General features: G+C 47.5%; 2 protein-coding genes across 2 annotated transcripts; both read right to left on the bottom strand.

Moving 5' to 3' along the window:
• Positions 1-399: 399 nt before the first annotated feature.
• Positions 400-6,456, bottom strand: LOC307103582 (cortistatin-like). Its single transcript, XM_079778004.1, has 3 exons — positions 6,336-6,456; positions 3,508-3,671; positions 400-2,475 (listed from the first exon to the last, which is right to left on the bottom strand). The coding sequence occupies exons 2-3, from the start codon at positions 3,610-3,612 to the stop codon at positions 2,257-2,259; spliced, it is 324 nt and encodes a 107-aa protein (XP_079634130.1). The 5' UTR covers positions 3,613-3,671; positions 6,336-6,456; the 3' UTR covers positions 400-2,256.
• On the bottom strand, positions 4,804-16,837 carry CENPS (centromere protein S). The gene is made up of 5 exons (XM_079778003.1): positions 16,699-16,837; positions 13,115-13,238; positions 12,400-12,433; positions 8,336-8,402; positions 4,804-6,710 (listed from the first exon to the last, which is right to left on the bottom strand). Exons 1-5 carry the CDS (start codon positions 16,750-16,752, stop codon positions 6,570-6,572), a joined length of 420 nt encoding a protein of 139 aa, XP_079634129.1. The 5' UTR covers positions 16,753-16,837; the 3' UTR covers positions 4,804-6,569.

Raw genomic sequence — 16,837 nt, forward strand, 5'->3', positions numbered from 1 at the left:
ATTTTCTAATACCATGTTACAAGAACTTTAACCAAAAAAATTCTAGCTTTTCTCCAGCTTGTAATTATTTTAATAAGACAAACATATGTATTCTTGACCACTTCACTACGTAATTATAAAGGAGAAGGGTAAATCAGTTTTCATTAGGGTTCTGAGAAACGAAATAGTGGGTTGCTCAGCTGTCCTTTGCCTCTTCCTTTCTAGTCTAGAAACAGAAGACTTACTTCTTTTTCCGCCTGCATGACTTTTCCTCTTCTGATTTGTTCAACAAGGAATCCGTCTCTCCACTGAAGAAGCTACTACGGTTAAGATGTGGGTTATCCCGTCAGCAGGTGCTGTTAAATCAAGCTAAGTGTCTCCCATGAGCTTACTGGCTTGAGTTTCGGAAGCCTGGGAAGATCTGCTGTCAGCCCTGAAATGTGAATAGTGGGAAGGGATTTCTGTCAAGTGCTTCTGTCACAATTCTCCCTCAGCCGTCAGGGATCTATTCTGTGATGAATGCGGGAAATAAAGGCAAGAGAATGAATGAGAAGTTGTCCAGGCGCTGACGTCCCACATCTACACCTCTGACTACCCTCAACTACATACAGAAAGGTAGACTGTAAGAAAAGTCTGCCAGAAACCTGATGGTAGGAAATTACCCTAATTACCCATTTTACCCGACTTTATTAGTCATGAGCATATTAATCTAGTCTAACATGCAGTGGGTGCCAGTGCACATTTTATTAATCCCCCTGAACTAAGGTAGGCTTGGGCTTGATGGATTGCCTGGCAGTCTCATTAGTTTAGCCTCATTATCCTTCAGGTATCACTTAGTTCAAAGTTAAAATCCCAATCTTAAGGACTGTGTATGTATGACCTCGATTGAAACTGAAAAACAATGGCCATGCTTTTCTTCTGGAAAAATCTTCCAAGACAAAGTTCTGAAGGTTAGCTGGTCTTTCGGGCACACATCGTCACCAGTGTGCTGACCCAATTACTGTCTCCTAAAGCTGCTGTGTTTGGAAATGCGGATGTCATTAAGGCTCTTCTATCACATTATACTTCTACTCAGCGAGTAATTATGAATATGAGCTCAGCTCTGCGGAAAACAGAACGGAACGGTCAGCAGTCAGACCCCACGAGCCTGCCCCCCTGGTGTCAGAGAAGGAGATCAGTGTCCTCCAGCCAGCCTTTGCCGGCCTGACCCTCAGAAACTCGCCCTCACTCCAGGGATGAATCTCTAAGTGTTCAAGTTTAGCATCTAAAAACCTCACCCTGGAAGCTTTCTTTAGAATCTATGACTCAAGAGTTATAAATATGTATAATCAAGCAAGGATTTCAGTGCTGTGCGGGAAGAATTAAAAATCTGATGAGGGTTTTTAAACTGAGCAACTTGTTTACTTCTAACTTCTCTTGAGCCGACCAAAATCCTGGTCCTCATGGGCTCAACGTTGCTCTGCGTTACATCCCAGAAAAGGAATCCCCCTCCTTGAACAATCATTCACCGTCACTTCTGCGGGAACTGTTGAGGAATGGGGCAATATAACAATTATAATACATACCAATACAGACGCACTGTCTCCAAACAAGGTCTGGACCCTGGGACTGCAGGTCCCTGGATTAGGAGTGGAGGCAAGCAGGCTGCACAGGCGGGCAGCAGCACGGCTCGCTGTTTTGGGTTTGAAAAATCTGAAGCACTCATCCATGAAAAGAATTCTAACAAATGTTTAACTTACTCATTAAAACGAGTAAGTATGCAACAGCAGGTTCAAATGTAACTTTTATAAACATGTCAGCATAATGTCTGTTTAATATCATGACATTTGTTTCTAAATTTTTGCTAAATCATGAATAATAACCATTTTGCTCTTTGAGCAGTGTTAAAAATTTGCTTTTAACATGAGGGCAATATTTTTTAAATTAGACAATTTATATAAATAGAATCTGAAATAAGATGTTATTCTGAACCCTTAAATTTTTGCCCTTAGCTATTTTAAATCAAAGAAAGGAAGAGATAATGAAGGCGGAGGGAAAGCCCTGTGGTTGCACTGAGTACAATGCAGCAAAACCCACAAAAATCTATCAAAAGTATTCACTTTGGGTTCCAGGTTACTCAAGACACTCAGTACTGGGCACCACTGGAGTTTAACTTAAAAATACTTTTCAAATTACACAAAAACAAGAAGACAACTGCATAAAGAAAGGTCACGGCTGCTTAATACATTTTATTTGGATCCATCGTTGCACTTCCTTGCACGAGTAATGGGTGGAGTTTTACTTGCAGGAGGAGAAGGTCTTCCAGAAGAAGTTCTTGCAGGGTACTTGATCTGGGCGCGTGGCCTGCTGCGGGGGCGGGCCTTCCTGCCGCTTGGACACCGCCCTGGCCGCCCCTCCCATGAAGGGCGCTGCTCTGGCCTGGGAGGTCCACGCGTACCACCAAGCAAGGAAAGTCAACAGGCTGTCCTTCTTCATGTCTGCCTCTTCCTGCATGTGCTTTTAAAGGAAGCAGAGGACAAAGGGAAATCAACCATCTGGCTCAGCAGTAACTGAAGATAAATACTGCCATCCTGCCTTCCTTCAAAAAAATAAGATTGCTCCAGAATAAATCACATATCCATTTAAAGGGTGAGAAAGTTAAGAGAACACCTTAACAGCATTGCTGTAACTAAAGAAAAGGAAAAGTTGAGAATTTTCCATCATGGAAAGAAAAAGACTGCTTATTTTGCCCATAATCTTTGCCGAGGTCCTTAACTCGAAGAGGTCGGGAGATGTGCCATTTTCCCCGATAAGTGACTGGCAGCTAAGAAGCCCCGAGGTGGATCAGGTAATTAGATGAGCAGGTTTCCCCTCTCTGGCCTTCCTCCTGGCTGTCCACAAATTGCTCTTCAAGACAGACCAGATTGAGATGCTATATCCTGGTCCTTCAAACTCCTTAGAAAGCTTCCAGGAGTAATCTGATGATAAATGACTTGTCTGAGACTCATCTGGTAATTTCAGAGAAAAATCCATTTTTAATGGTCAACTTTATGTACTCTCCTTGGAACTTTTTCAAAATGGAAAAAAGAGAAAAATAAATCACCCCACGAAGTTGCAAGTTCTCACAATGAAGAACGTAACGATGTCAATTCATCTGAGCCAGTGAGAACATGTGCCGGGTGTATGAATTAAGACTCTAGAGTGTGTGTGTGACTTAATAGTGCAGTGAGCGCCATGCTCGCAGTACAACAGACTGGTCCAATCACTGAGCCTTCAAACACCAGCAGCTGGAGACCGCTAGCATGAGGAAGCCCACCGGGGCTTCAGAACTTCCCAACTGCCTCGGCTCCGTGGTCAGCGAGACTCTGTGGTCTGTGTGACATCACAGGACCCCAGGGCAGCAGGGAACACTATGAAGCTCAGCCCCGCAGCCTGTCCTACACACTCGGCCGTGCGGATGCTGGGGAGTCCACAGGTATGGCCAAACAGGCCAGGCAGCGAGACAGCCGGAAAGCGGGCTAGCATGTGGCCAAGTCAGGGACTACTCACCCCACTGTCGCTGTCGTGGCCGGCAAGGCCACCCTCCGGAGGCAGGGCAGCGGTGGCCGCGGAGAGCAGCAGCAGCAGCAGCAGCAGGCAGAGGGGCGGCGGCATTCTGCGGGCTGACTGGCGCTCCTCTCCAGCTCTGCGGCTGCTCGTCTTTCTTGGCAGCCCTGAAACCGGTGTTTTGTGGACGTGGGTCTCTTTGGAGACTGGGGGTATTTTTAGCTCAACCTGCAGCTGGCTTTTTGTATACATACCTGTGTAAAGCCTGCACCCCTTCCTCCCGCACACTCAAGCAGTGACGCATATGCCAGAGCAATCAGTGCCCACAGAGGCGCTTCTGAATGGGACTTAACCCTTCATTAAAGACGCGGGTCTCCGCCGTGTTTAAGAGCAGATTTGCTCTTGCTTTGCAATTCATGTGCACTTGCTTCTAAAGAAGTTCCACGTCCTCCTAATCATGCCCACAGCAAGCAGGAGGCCGTGAGGACAAAACCAAGTCATTCACCACAGTATACATTAGCCTTGGGTGAGGAGCCGACAGCCTGCGATTCTGCCTGGAAGAGAAGGGCTGACTCTGCTACGGGCAGAAGAAACAGGAGCAATGAGGGCTCAGGGAGCCGCTTAGAGCAGCATCGCCTGGTTTCCCAAATCGCAGGCAAGGACAGCCCAGTGATCGTTCCCCAGCCAGCAGGCCAGACGCTGTCCTCCTGCCCAGGCCTTCTCAAACTGTGATGTGAACCCAAACCGCCTAAATGAAGTTCAGATTACAATGCGGATTCTGATGTTGTGCGAGGAGGAGCAAAGGTCCCACAATTCTACCGAGCACCCGGGTGATGCTGACAGACTCAAGTCCAGTGTTTTTCAAACTGCTACTGACCACCCACTAGCAGGTCATAAACTAGCACTTTTTTGAATGAACAGAAATTAGAGTGCATCACAAAGAGTGTGTCAGGTGTAAAACGTTTTTTACTGAATGACCTGCACTTGACCGGCTCCTGGGCTCACTCTCCTCCTGAGGACGGTGCCACCGCTGAGAAGCGCAGGCTGGGATGTCCTCTGTGCCACCTCCTGGCTTTTCCTCACTATGAACGCGGGAAACCCCTGGGTAGAGCCAAGTAACCTAAGCCAGGGCTCCAACTCATCCCACGAGCACATCCTGGACTCCAGGGCACAAGCCTTCACAGGGTGCCTACCATGCCAGGCACCACACAAGCACCAAGCGACCACCGTTCACCACCCAAAGTCTGCCTTCGGGCGCTGATCATCCAATGTTTGATGCAAGAACGTGTTTCTGAAAAGAGGTACAATGAGAACCTTGATTAACAGGAAAAACAAAGGCTGCTCATTCTAAAGGGCCGAACAGGACCCAGAGAGAAGTTAGGAGGTGGGAGAGTTTTCTCTATCAACAGAAGGAACTTGGAATTAGTGTCCAGTAAGAGAGGGCTCTCGTTCCTGGAGTTCAGCAGAGCCTGGGGAGCCACACCCCAGGAATGCTGCAGGAGGGGTTCCCAGCTGGTGGGAAGATGGACTAAATGACCCTAAGGGCTCTTTCTGGACTCCACAGTTCAGTAGAGGAACAGGCCTGTCCCGGTTAACTCTTCCCGGACATCACTGTGTATGAGGCGGTGCAGCCTTTCCCATGTCCTCTTCTGTCACACATACCTCACTGCGAGGTATTTTTAACCCTAGTCACTGTTAAGAACACAAAGTTTCAGAAAGTCAGACAGCTACTAGAGTGGCAAAAGCAGGGTGCAAATCTAGGCTTGTCAACCTTTGGAAAGTCCATCGTATTTAGTCTCTAGATTCTCCCTGATGAGGAGTTTTAAGAGAGTTTATCTGAAAATGAAACTAACATACAGATCTCTGGCTGGAATGTCCTGTGAAGATGGAAGGCTTCTTGATTTCCTTTTCCTTCACTGATGTGACACACAGATGTTACAATTAACATCTGAGATTAGTTATTTGCAGAAGCCGAAACTAAAGTTTGAATTCAATGCTTTACTACGATCACAGCTTAGCATCTCTTTTTGACTGTCGGACTTTGGGGTGTCTTTTGCTAATCATATTTGGGCATGGATGGTAAAAATCCTGTCCAAAATGCATGCCCTTTTTTCTCTTGCCCCCTCAAATCAGCACCCCAAATGTACATAGTCTCTACTGGTCAATAGATGGTTAATCTCTCCACGCTTCAGCTTGCTCATCAGTAAAACGGGAATAACTAGATACGCCCTGAACAAGCTGTGAAGATCCAGTGAGGTACGACCGGGAGCACCCGGAGCAGGCCTGGCGCACGGAAAGGGCTCTGTAAACGCCAGTCCCTTCTCTTGACCCTCCTGCCCCTGTAGGGGAAAGGCCGGCCTGGGCCTCTAAGCAACCCCCAAAAGAAGACAGAACGGGGGCTCCTGAAAGCATCACCTCACGAATAAGACAGAGGACAACACACTGAGTGTTTGGAATCATAGGCCAGGTTTTCCTCTCAAGCAAAACTTCTTCCCAGCAGAACCACAGTTTAATTACAAAATATCCCAAGGAAAATCACAAAAACTGTGTTTCTGGAGAAAAATCACATTTAAAAGGTAAAAAGGAACCATTTCCCAAACCTTTTCACTTTGTGATCACAAGTGACATGGGTTTAAAACATGGGTAATCCAAAGAACTATGTAAATATAGCTTTATTCATTTTCAGGAATTGCCAGCCTAAAAAATTATGTAAAAGAATTAAGAAATAACTATGATTTTTGCTTGAGAAAAATCAACCATATTTAACTGCCAACACAATTTTATTAATTGCAATAGATATAACTTCTAATATACACCTCTGAAATACGAACCTTTTTTATGTGCTTCGGTAAGACACGGGATGGGAGCATTTTGCTTGAGTTTCCCATTCTCTTTTAAAGTACTGTTTGCGGTCACTGACGGAGAATACAGCACAAAAGGCCCCCTCGCCTCTTTTTTTGTTTTTGTTTTTTAATCTCTTCTCCCTTCAAAGTTCCCTTTGTGGCAATATGCGTTTTCGGTGGCTCTCCCTGCTAAGGGCTGCTTTGTCCAAGCGGTGACAGAGTTTAATTCTCACTTCCCACTCCTCCAGCCTCTGCTGGCTCCAATGAATCTTTGTTTTCATCCTCTAATTTCTTTTTCTTCTTTGTTTTTCGTTCTACGTTAAACCGAGTGATCTCTTCACTTTTCTCTGTGATGTATTTTAGCTACAAAAAAAATTTAAAAATTTTATTTTTATCTGGTTGCAAAGCCATTTTGTAAGTCTAGGGGGATAAATCTACACCGTCTCCCCACCACTCCCACCGAAAGAATTTGGGTGGAAGAGCATGGGTCACATTCCTTAGAGTTAGACAGAGCTTCAAATTTTTACTGGTAGCTGGAATCAACTACAAGTCAACTTACTGCTGCTCTCATATGCTACCAAACAGGAAGGAGTTCCTTGAGTAATCAATGAATTAAAACTTGAAGCTTGCAGAAGGCATGCCAATCACAAATATACAAAACACAAATTTGGTCAACCCCTCCCCCAAATTTATCCAACTAAAATTGTTCAGCAACTACTATGTACCACCTATTAGGGATACAAGGTAAGTGCCTTTAGGGAGAATTTAGTCAAATGCACAAATTTAGCTGCATGTCTTCATTAATAAGCTTCTGTCAGATGAAAAAAATTAAGAGTCCAAAATCAAAACCGTATTCTGACATAAACAAGTAAGCAATAGCAAGTTATACTCTAAGAGGACTTGCACTGACCATTCCTTTGCAAAAGACAGAAACTGCTCCCTGCAGCTGACCAAGTAGCAGTTATGACTCAGAATTCATTTCCACTGGTTCACAGCACCACCCGGCACCTTACCTACTTTACCTGGGAATCATGTCATCCTCAGCCTTGACTTAAACTTTGGAGAAAGAATGTTAGAAGGGCAAAGGCCAAAAAGAGCCCAGTAGAAACAGCACTATTCAGGTTAGAAAGTCAAGGTTCAGCTGTCAACCAGAGAGCTTCATATTTAACTGTGGAAAATTACCAACTTGTTGCCTGGCTTGTAAAATGGGCTAATGACTTGTGTTGTTAACCCTCATAGGGTTGTTGTGAGGCTTAGATGGTGTGTTAAATATTTATTTTTTAAAAACCCTGTAAACAGTCAATTGCTGCAGAAATTCATTCAACGACTACTTATTGAGCACCTACTGTGTGCCAGTCTTTATTTTTGGCACAGCAGATGGAGCAGAGAAGAAAGAGGCAGAAATCCCTACCCGTGTGGAGCTCACATTATGGGGAGGAACAGAAAGCATTTTAACTGCTAGGATCAGACTAAAGTCAGGGACCCTCATAGGGTGTCCTGGATCTGCCGTCAGCACAGCCACTGGGCTGGGATGATCACACATCCCCTGTAAAACGAGGACGTGGTCAAGATGACTTCAGGACTTCTTTGAAAAGACAATTTCCTGCCCATCCTGGCTATCCAGATACTCCTTCCATACCTGGCCCCTCGGAAAACTGTGGGCACCATAAACTATCCCCATTCACTCTAGCCTGTGACCCATCTCTGACATCATGCTGTGAATGAAACATGGGACCAAAGTTTTGAGATATTACAAAAAGGCAAACTATGAAATCCAGAGAGTGCTGATTAGAAAATTTCAAATTGGCTTGGCAAGATCCATCTTAATGAAAGGAAGACTATAAATTACAGGCAGGTCTGAACGGTTCAACCGTCTCTCGTTTTTAATGCAAGGTGCCCTGGGGAATCACTTCATGGCTGCAAGTGATTAATTGGGAATAATGTATTCTGATGGGAAAGGGGAGTGAGGGAAGAAATTCATCTCTCACCAGTGAATTACTCCTCCTGGCTAAGAGCTTCACATCTTCCGTGTTAATTGTGCTTCTTTTCGCATGTCTGTAGAAAGGGCAGAAACAATTCACCAAAATGTTTGGTGTTATTTAAAGTTTTGATGAAACACAAAAGTTCATGGTCAGACTTCAGGCTCGCAAGGATCTCGAAGTAGCCCATCTTTTCAGATTAAGGTCATTAAGCAACAGAGACACAAAATGAATGAAGTGACTAGCCAAGATGCCAATTAAATAGAGACCAAGAGGAAGCACAGCCCATGTGCCCACCTCCCCTGCGGGCCACGGTGCCTGAGGAACACAAGCATGGCAAGGAGCCCGAGGCATCACCCTTCCAAGGGGACGCTGGGTCACCATGGTCACAGCAAACACCACAGAAAAAGCAAGGTCACTGTACACCTCCAGTGAGGAGAGGAAACGGCAGTCTCACAATACAAAGGTCGCCTCTGCTTAAGAGAAGTTACTAGTGAACAGAAGAATCAAGAGAATTTCCGTGAGGCAGGGCTTCACTCAGATCAAGATCCTGAAGCTCTTCTCCAAGGACTAACTTACAGCAAAAAGCTTGGGCAGATGTCTCCTAACATCCCATTTCCCTTCAAGGAGGTAATGCGCTCCCTTGACAAGAGCCTGGTTAGAACAAAGAACATCCTTTAAATCGGAGTCTGTTTCTTGCTTATAACTTGGATTCAAATTCTCAATCCAGTCCCCTTATCTTTGCTTTGAAAGGTAATTTGAGCCCTGACCAGGTAACTGTAGGTTAGAGCATCATCCTGATACGCCAAGGTTCAGGGTTCGATCCTGGATGAGGGCACATACAAGCAACCAATGAATAAACAAATGGAACAAATAGATGTTTCCTTCCCTCACTCCCTTTTTTCTCCCTCTCTCTCACTCTGTCTAAAATCAATAAATTTAAAAAAATTTAAGGTAATTAGATAAGCTCTATTCAATAATTTATACCTCTACACCCTTTCTTACCATTTCTAACTTCCTTCAAAAGTAAACAGGAACTTTGTACACAGGAATAGATTGGAATCTTTGTACTCCTAAGTGGCCAGCACATAGTAGTCAACACTAAATATCTGTTGAATTAAGATAAAGCCACACAGAAATTATACTCCATAACTTGGCCAAATTATTCCTTCCCACCCTGCTAAATGTGCAAATATTACGTGTCATCTTATCATGATGGACAATATCTGCCTGTGCTGAGATAATGTCCATTTCAGGAGATAACTTCCAATGAGCCACCTGCAAGGGCCATGATAGAGAAGGGGAAAGTCAGCCAGGTGACACAGCAGCAGCCACTCCACACTCCACTGATGTCCTGGGTGGAGGATGTTACGTGCCATGGACACAGTGTGGCCCAAGCCTCAATCACACCATCAGGCTGCTCTGTCAGTATTTTATTCTGGATGAAGTGCAGTGAAAGGAATGAGTAAAAGGAAGCAGCACACTCAACTAGTTACAGAGTAAGGTTAGCTTATCTCTTCACAAAGAATTGTTTAGGGAACAACCAAGTCCTCTCTACCACTCAGCTCATCTGTCTCTGCCACCTGTGGTGTTTTGATACTTTCCTCCATGGAGGAGTGGGTATATTCTATGGCGGCCACGATACACCAGAGACTCCTAATTCAAACCTCTGACTCCAAAAAATTTCTAGGGAAAAGAACAAAGCCATTTTCCTATAACACTTTTACGTTTTAAAGTTTACCAAAACTAGAGGCCCAGAGCACAAAATGCGTGCACAGGTAGGGTCCCTAGTCCTGGCCAGTGATCAGGACCAATCGGGGCCTTCCTTCCCCTGGCTGCCAGCCCACTGGGCCTTCCTTCGTTCAGCACCACCCCCTGGTGGTCAGTGCACATCATAGCAGGTGGCTGAACTCCCAGTTGGTCGAACTCCCAAGGGGACAACTTGCATATTAGCCTTTTAGTATATAAGATGTTCCTAGAATTTACTTACTACAGAGTATCTTCTTCAAAACATTTCATCTTTAACACATTAACAATACGAGGTGACTAGAGATTTCAAAGCTAAATAAGAGAAATTCATAACTTAAATTGAGATGATTTTTCCAAAGTTTATAGGTGAATTGACTATTTAGAATTTAAATGTATTTTCTCACATAAACAATGGTTAGGTTCCCAGCCAGCCTACAAAGATTACTGAATACTTGTAGAACTCTGATTACTATGAGAAGCCTAAACAGCACATATTGCAGACTTCTCAGAGTAACCATCGTTCTAGAAGTAGAGCCTGGGTGACGGGGGAAACTCAAAGCCACAGGACAGACAAAGCTGACCTCTGGGAATATCAATTTTATTCAGTGATGAACTTTAAAACGGTTTTTTTATATGAGAGCAAACAGGAATATTATGAAAACCAATGTAAAATTAAGACAAAGGATGAGTCTTCAAAGAACATTTGCTCTTGCATCCACTCGGGGTGCTGGGAGGAAGTCTTAGGGGGCAGTAAGTGCACATGTGGACACACGTGACCCACGTGGACACGGCAGAAGCTGTGGCTTCTTGCAGTTAGTGCAGCCTCGGCTGGTCTCACCCGTAAGCAGCAGCCGACAGCCGCTCCACAGACTCCTTTATTTAGAAGATGATGCCCTTCCTTGTGGAGCTTACAGTCTGAGTGACACGCCCCCAGGACCCAGGCAAAGAAAATCAACCTTTTAATGTGATTATAAAAACAGAGGAACTGAACGCTCAGTGATTACAACACTAAATATTTCTAACTTCATTTTTATTTCTAATACTTTTGCAGAAGCATCTAAAGATGTTCATTGCTTTGTCCCACAGCTAACACAGAAATGGGGGAAAAGTCACAACTGGGGGCACACGAGTGGCGCGCAACGGCTGGAGCCGCTAGTGCACACCCTCCAGTGCACACCCTCCAGTGCACACCCTCCAGTGCACGGCCAGTCCCGCACCACAGCAAATGTGCTGTCAAAGGCAGCGTGCTGCAGTGGAGAAACCCGCTCTCTAGTCACAAAGCTTCACGTGCAAATCAAATCTGCCTGCTGATTTAGACTTTCGTGTCTCTCTTTCAAATAAAAAAAGTTTTATTTAAAAAAATTTTTAAAAGGGAGAAAATAGCAAGTAATGGTGATAAGTGTATTTCACAGGAGACACAGGGGTTGGGGATAATGGGCCACACATATGGGGCAACCGCCTGAATTAACAATGAATAAACCATATGAGCTATCAGTATCCCATAATATTATCTTGTCCCTTTTGGCCAAGTTGAAGATGCTAAGCAGTTTTTAGGACTCATACATACAGGAATAGGAAAGATTTAGAGCCTGCCCTCTGAGGACCTATGCTTTAATTCATTCAAAATATTCACCCGAGAAGCAAAGAGCTACTAGGAGCAAGGTGAAAAGTATGGGGTGTGAGAGGCTGGCACCAAATCAGAAGTGGCAGCAAATTAGAAAGCTTTGGCCCTTTCAGGCCTTAGTCATTCAAATTGCTTCATAAAAGCAATTCGTTGCAATTGTTTTCAATTACTTGAGGTACTAATTGAAGAGATGAGCATAAATCACCTGTAAAAGCTAAAGCTTTACCAGCTGAAAGCAAGTCACCCTCTTTTCAAGGAGTGTACAGCTCACTCGGAACAAACGTGGCAAATGCGAGCCCGCTGTGGACGTGTGCTGTCACCATCCGGCCAGCTGCCAGCAATCACCGCCGGGCGCACAGTGCCGTCGGCCTGGCACGGGGACCAGGCCCTAGCATCACACAAATGATCTTAAAAGCCCCGCACATTCAGAGTCCTAGAGACATCATCCATGCCTTTTCAACCTAGAACTGATCAAAAAATACTTGGAAAACTTCAAAAAAATGCCTAAATCAAGCCTGAATGGACGTGATTAAAGCAGATGTTATATTCCTGTGGAATCATGATTAGAGATGAGCCTCCGCAAAAAAAAAAAAAAAAAAAAAGAAAGAAAGAAAAACCTCTCCTGAAATATACCACCAGATGGAGAGTATCAATAGAATGTAAACAAACACAGTAGCAGATAATCAAGCTCTGTACCCACCTTGCAAACATTTCAAGGTCTTTGGCAAAACTTTCTGAAAGAGAAAAAGAGATGCGCTTCAGCTACCCTTATCTCAGTCTTATTTCAGGAGAAAAAGTGAAAGCTCTCGATTTCTGCAGTAAGTACAGTAACTGATACAACAAACCCTCTCAAAGGTGAGAGGGGGCGCTCCAGGCAGCCCCACTGCTCAGGGGCCTTTAGCCATTTGGCTCATTATGACCTCCTTGTCCTTCTGGCACCTTGACCCTTTATTACAAGCTTTCTGGTAATTGTGGCTACACCCTTCATTCCTAGAAACTATCCCTTAACTTTACATTTTGCTACAAGTTAGGGCTTGGAGGACATTAATTTCCTGTGAAGTCAAGCAAATACCAATGCCACAAGTTCACCTGTCAAATAAACTATGGGCGATATAAAAATGTTATAAAGGAAATAAAAAATTTTATGTCTAAAAAAAAATTTAATGTCTAATGTTCCAGGCAGTTTAAAACACAGTAAAATAAAGGCGCTAATGCCCCAGTGTTAGTGTAATAGAAAAAAATAGTTCTTCCATAAACTATCTAATCTGACAGCCTAGAAAAGAACTGCTTCATGAACAGTGTCAGGGATAATGTGCCCTCGGGTGGTGACACACCCCGGCACCCACCCACATGCTTCTCCCAGGCAAACCAACCCCTGGGGCTTCTATCGTACGCAGAAGGCCAGGGCTTCGTACCGCACTGTCGGAAGGTCACCTCCGAAATCGCTGCGATGGTCTGTCTGCTGAGCTGCACCTCCTTGTCCGAGGCAACCTCGTCGCAAAGACAGCCCACGGTGTAGTGGACTGCTGCCTTCAGCCTCTGAAGCAAAAACCAGAATACCGCATGGGGAGGCTGCAAATAAGACCTTTTCCATCTTAAAAAATTAAGACCAGGAGCGGGCCTGCTCAGCCCAATCCTGCAGCACGTTCCATAACGGCCCAGTGGCTTTTGGAGTGACTCATAAATTAATGAGGGCCCTGGAGTGCGACTTGTAGAAACATTACGTCCTGGTTAATGGCTATGATTTAGGTCAAGTAAAGACGGAATCACGATGGCAGGTCAGCGGGGAGAGAAGTCAGATGGCACTTGCAACGGATCTGCGTGACTCGACTCATCCACAAACGTGCGCCAGGTTCCCACTGAGCCGAGGCATATGCTGGGTGCTTGGGGAACACAAGGAAACACCAGACGGGTTTCCTGCCCGGATGGGGGTGAATCAAGTAAAAGCAAAAGGACCCCATCCCCACGCCTGCATGTAACGAGGGATGAATGATCAGGAAAACACCGGAAAGATTCATGAGGGCACGTGACCCTCCTTTGAGCGTTGGTCTGCGAGCCCACCTCGGCAGGATCCTCAGTTACCCTTATCTCAGTCTTCTTTCAGGAGAAAAAGTGAAATCTCTCGATTTCTGCAGTAAGTACAGTAACTGATACAACAAAGCCCCTCAAAGGTGAGAGGGGGCACTCCAGGCAGCCCCACTGCACAGGTGCATTTAGCCACCAAAAGCGAAGCAAACCTTTTGGATACTGGAAAACCCCTCTCCCGCAGGCAGAGGAGTAGAAAACCAAACAAGCTAGGCCAAGGTCTCATCTCCTGTCATCAAACTGTGTCCACTCCATCTCGGTGCTGGAGACAGAGTAAGCAGGACATGGTGACAGCTGAACCCGACAGTAAGTGTTCACAGCAGAGGCAAGATGAGGAGGAACTGCAGCCAGCCCCAGCCGGTTTGGCTCAGTGGATAGACTGTTGGCCTGTGGACTGAAGAGTCCCAAGTTCGATCCCAGTCAAGGGCACATGCCCGGGTTGCGGGCTTAATCCCTGGTGTGGGGTGTGCAGGAGGCAGCCGATCAATGATTCTCTCTCATCATTGATATTTCTATCTCTCTCTCCCTTCCTCTCTGCAATCAATAAAATAAATAAATAAATAGAACACAAGTCCAGGACCCGGAGAAGGGACAGGCAGGTAAGTGAGGCCTACCTTCCTTAGCGTTAGACTTCAAAGGCTAGGTCAACTGAGGCTTTGGACCGAGGAGACCAAGGGGCCATCACCCTGGAAGGACTAAAGGCCCTCCCAGGTCACCTTTTTAAAGTACATGTGGGTGGGGTCAGGGGTGAGAGAACGGGCAGGGGTCCTCCTGATCGCCAGGCATTTTCTGGACCCTCCTCCCGGGCTGGGCTGAGCCCTTTCAATGCCACAGACGCTGGAGGCTAGATCACTGCACTCCCAGCGCCTCGGGCAGGGCCCCGCAGTTCCCTTCTCTGTGCCAGAACGGCTGCTGGAACGAAGGATCCTCAACCTGCTCACCCCTGCACAGAGGACGAGGGGGAGTGGGAAAGGGGGTCAAATATATGGTGACAGGAGTTTTGACTTTGGGTGGTGGGCACACAACGCAATATAAAGTATCATCGAATTCTACACTTGAAGCCTATATAATTTTATTAACCAACGTCACCCCGGTAATTTTACTTAATAAAAACCATTTCCTCAGCCCATCTGGGCAGCCTTCCTCATTCCATCAGTATGCACTTGTTTACTGACAGCCAGGCTGGGTACCAGGGGCTGAGAACACAGAAATTAACAGGCAGCTCCTGGTGTCCAGCGTTCACTCCCACTACCCCTCCGCCAGAACGGGCTCTTCCAGACCATCGGGGTCAAGAAAGACGCTGGAGAAGGGCTCCAGGGAAGGCCAGAGGCAGACTCCTGAACTGAGGCATGGTCCTTGCCTGGGGCCTGCATGAAGGAACACGCAGCTCTGGGACACCTGGGGAAGTGTGACTACGACTGAACATCATCTAATAATACAATAGAACCTGTTGGAAGCCGCCCATTGTCCTCACTAGCAGAGAGGTGTGGACAAGGAACCGGGAAGGCTGGAGACCTTGAGCCCTGAAAGGTCAGAGCTTTGCACCCACTGTCTAGTTGAGACAATGGTAGCTGAAGCAACTTCCACCTTTTAGTTTTATGTAAATCCTTACTGATGGGCTGTCATTGGAACTGCCTGCCTACGGGCTATGGGTGTATCCCAAAAACCTGAACAAAAGGGATCGTAAGGCCAGAACAAAGCGGAGTCCTTCCTCTAGAGCTGGGCTCCCGCCTGGCCCCCAATATTTCCAAATTAATACTTTCTAGTCTCTTTCCTTTGCGTGCGGCCTCCTCCAGAGCCCGAACCCTGAACCTGAACCACGCGGGACGTGGGGGGAACACTCGCAGAACCTTATCCATATTAAACGTCCTGAGCGTAATAATTGAGATGCTGTCAGAGAACGCCCTTGTGGTTGGGAGATGCATGCTCAAGTATTAAAACGTCAAGGTAATGTGTCAAGCTATTTGCCATTAATTCTTAATTCAGAAAAAAAACAAAACAAAAGGAGAAAAACACAGCAAAAGGTTAACTGGCGGATGGAGGTGAGGGGTACACGGGTGCTGGGAACATGACTTTTGCAGCCTTTTCTGAAGGCTCCTCGGAAGAAAGGGGCAGGGAAACGGCTTATGCAACCTGGCCCTTCACAGGAGGGAACCGCGCATGCGCGGGCCGGGCCCGGGTCCCCGTCCGGTGACCCCGCAGGGAACCGCCCCGGCCTCGCTGCTCCTCTCCCGGCGCCGTTCCGCTCCCAGGACTCCCCTCATCCTCACCCCCCGGCGAGGAAAGGCCGGGCTGAACCCCCGCTACCACCCCGCCTCTCCAATAAGGAGACTGAGTTTGGCAAAGTCACCACCGCCCTCGAGTTGCGGGGCCGCGACGCGAACGCACCCGGGAGGGTGGCCTCCGCACCCCGACGGCGCGGGTTCGCATCCAGCCCCGGGGCCGGCTCCTCCGCGGCGGGAGGGAGCGGGCGCCGCTCACGGGGGCCAGCACGTTCGGGCTCGACCTTGGCCCGACTCCCTTCAGCGCTCCCAGCCCCCCTCCCCACCCCCCGGTCTGAGGAGGGAGCCTGAGGCGCCACACCCGGAGGCCAGGCCCCGCCGCCACACCCGGGGGCGCGCCGCACTCCGCCGGCGGCGTCCGCCCCCCGCGTCACCATGGGAACCGTGTCCCGGCACTCACCCCCTGGGCCGCCCCCCACCCCCTGGGCCGCCCCCCAACCCCCGCCCCGGCCCCCGAGGCAGCCCCGCTGGCGCACGCGCAGGCTCCCGCGCCGCAGCCGGCCGGGGCGAGCCCGGTGCCCCTGGGAGGCGGACCCCGAGGCGAGGCCGGGCCGAGGCCTCCGAGGGCCTCTCGTCTCCAGAAACTCCACGCCGTCCTCTCCCGGCCCAGCCAGGACGCGGTGTCCCTGTACCTGTCGATAAAAGAGTCCCTGCGGCTCCTCGGCCCCCTCCTCCTCCTCCTCCATCACAGCGGCGGACCCAGGCCGGCGCGCGAGTGCGTCAAGAGGCCGACACGCCGGCGCAGTCAGATTTTCCCGCCGCGGCGCCCGG

Source organism: Cnephaeus nilssonii (assembly GCF_951640355.1).
Source record: "Cnephaeus nilssonii genome assembly, chromosome: 7".
Classification (NCBI taxonomy): domain Eukaryota; kingdom Metazoa; phylum Chordata; class Mammalia; order Chiroptera; family Vespertilionidae; genus Cnephaeus; species Cnephaeus nilssonii.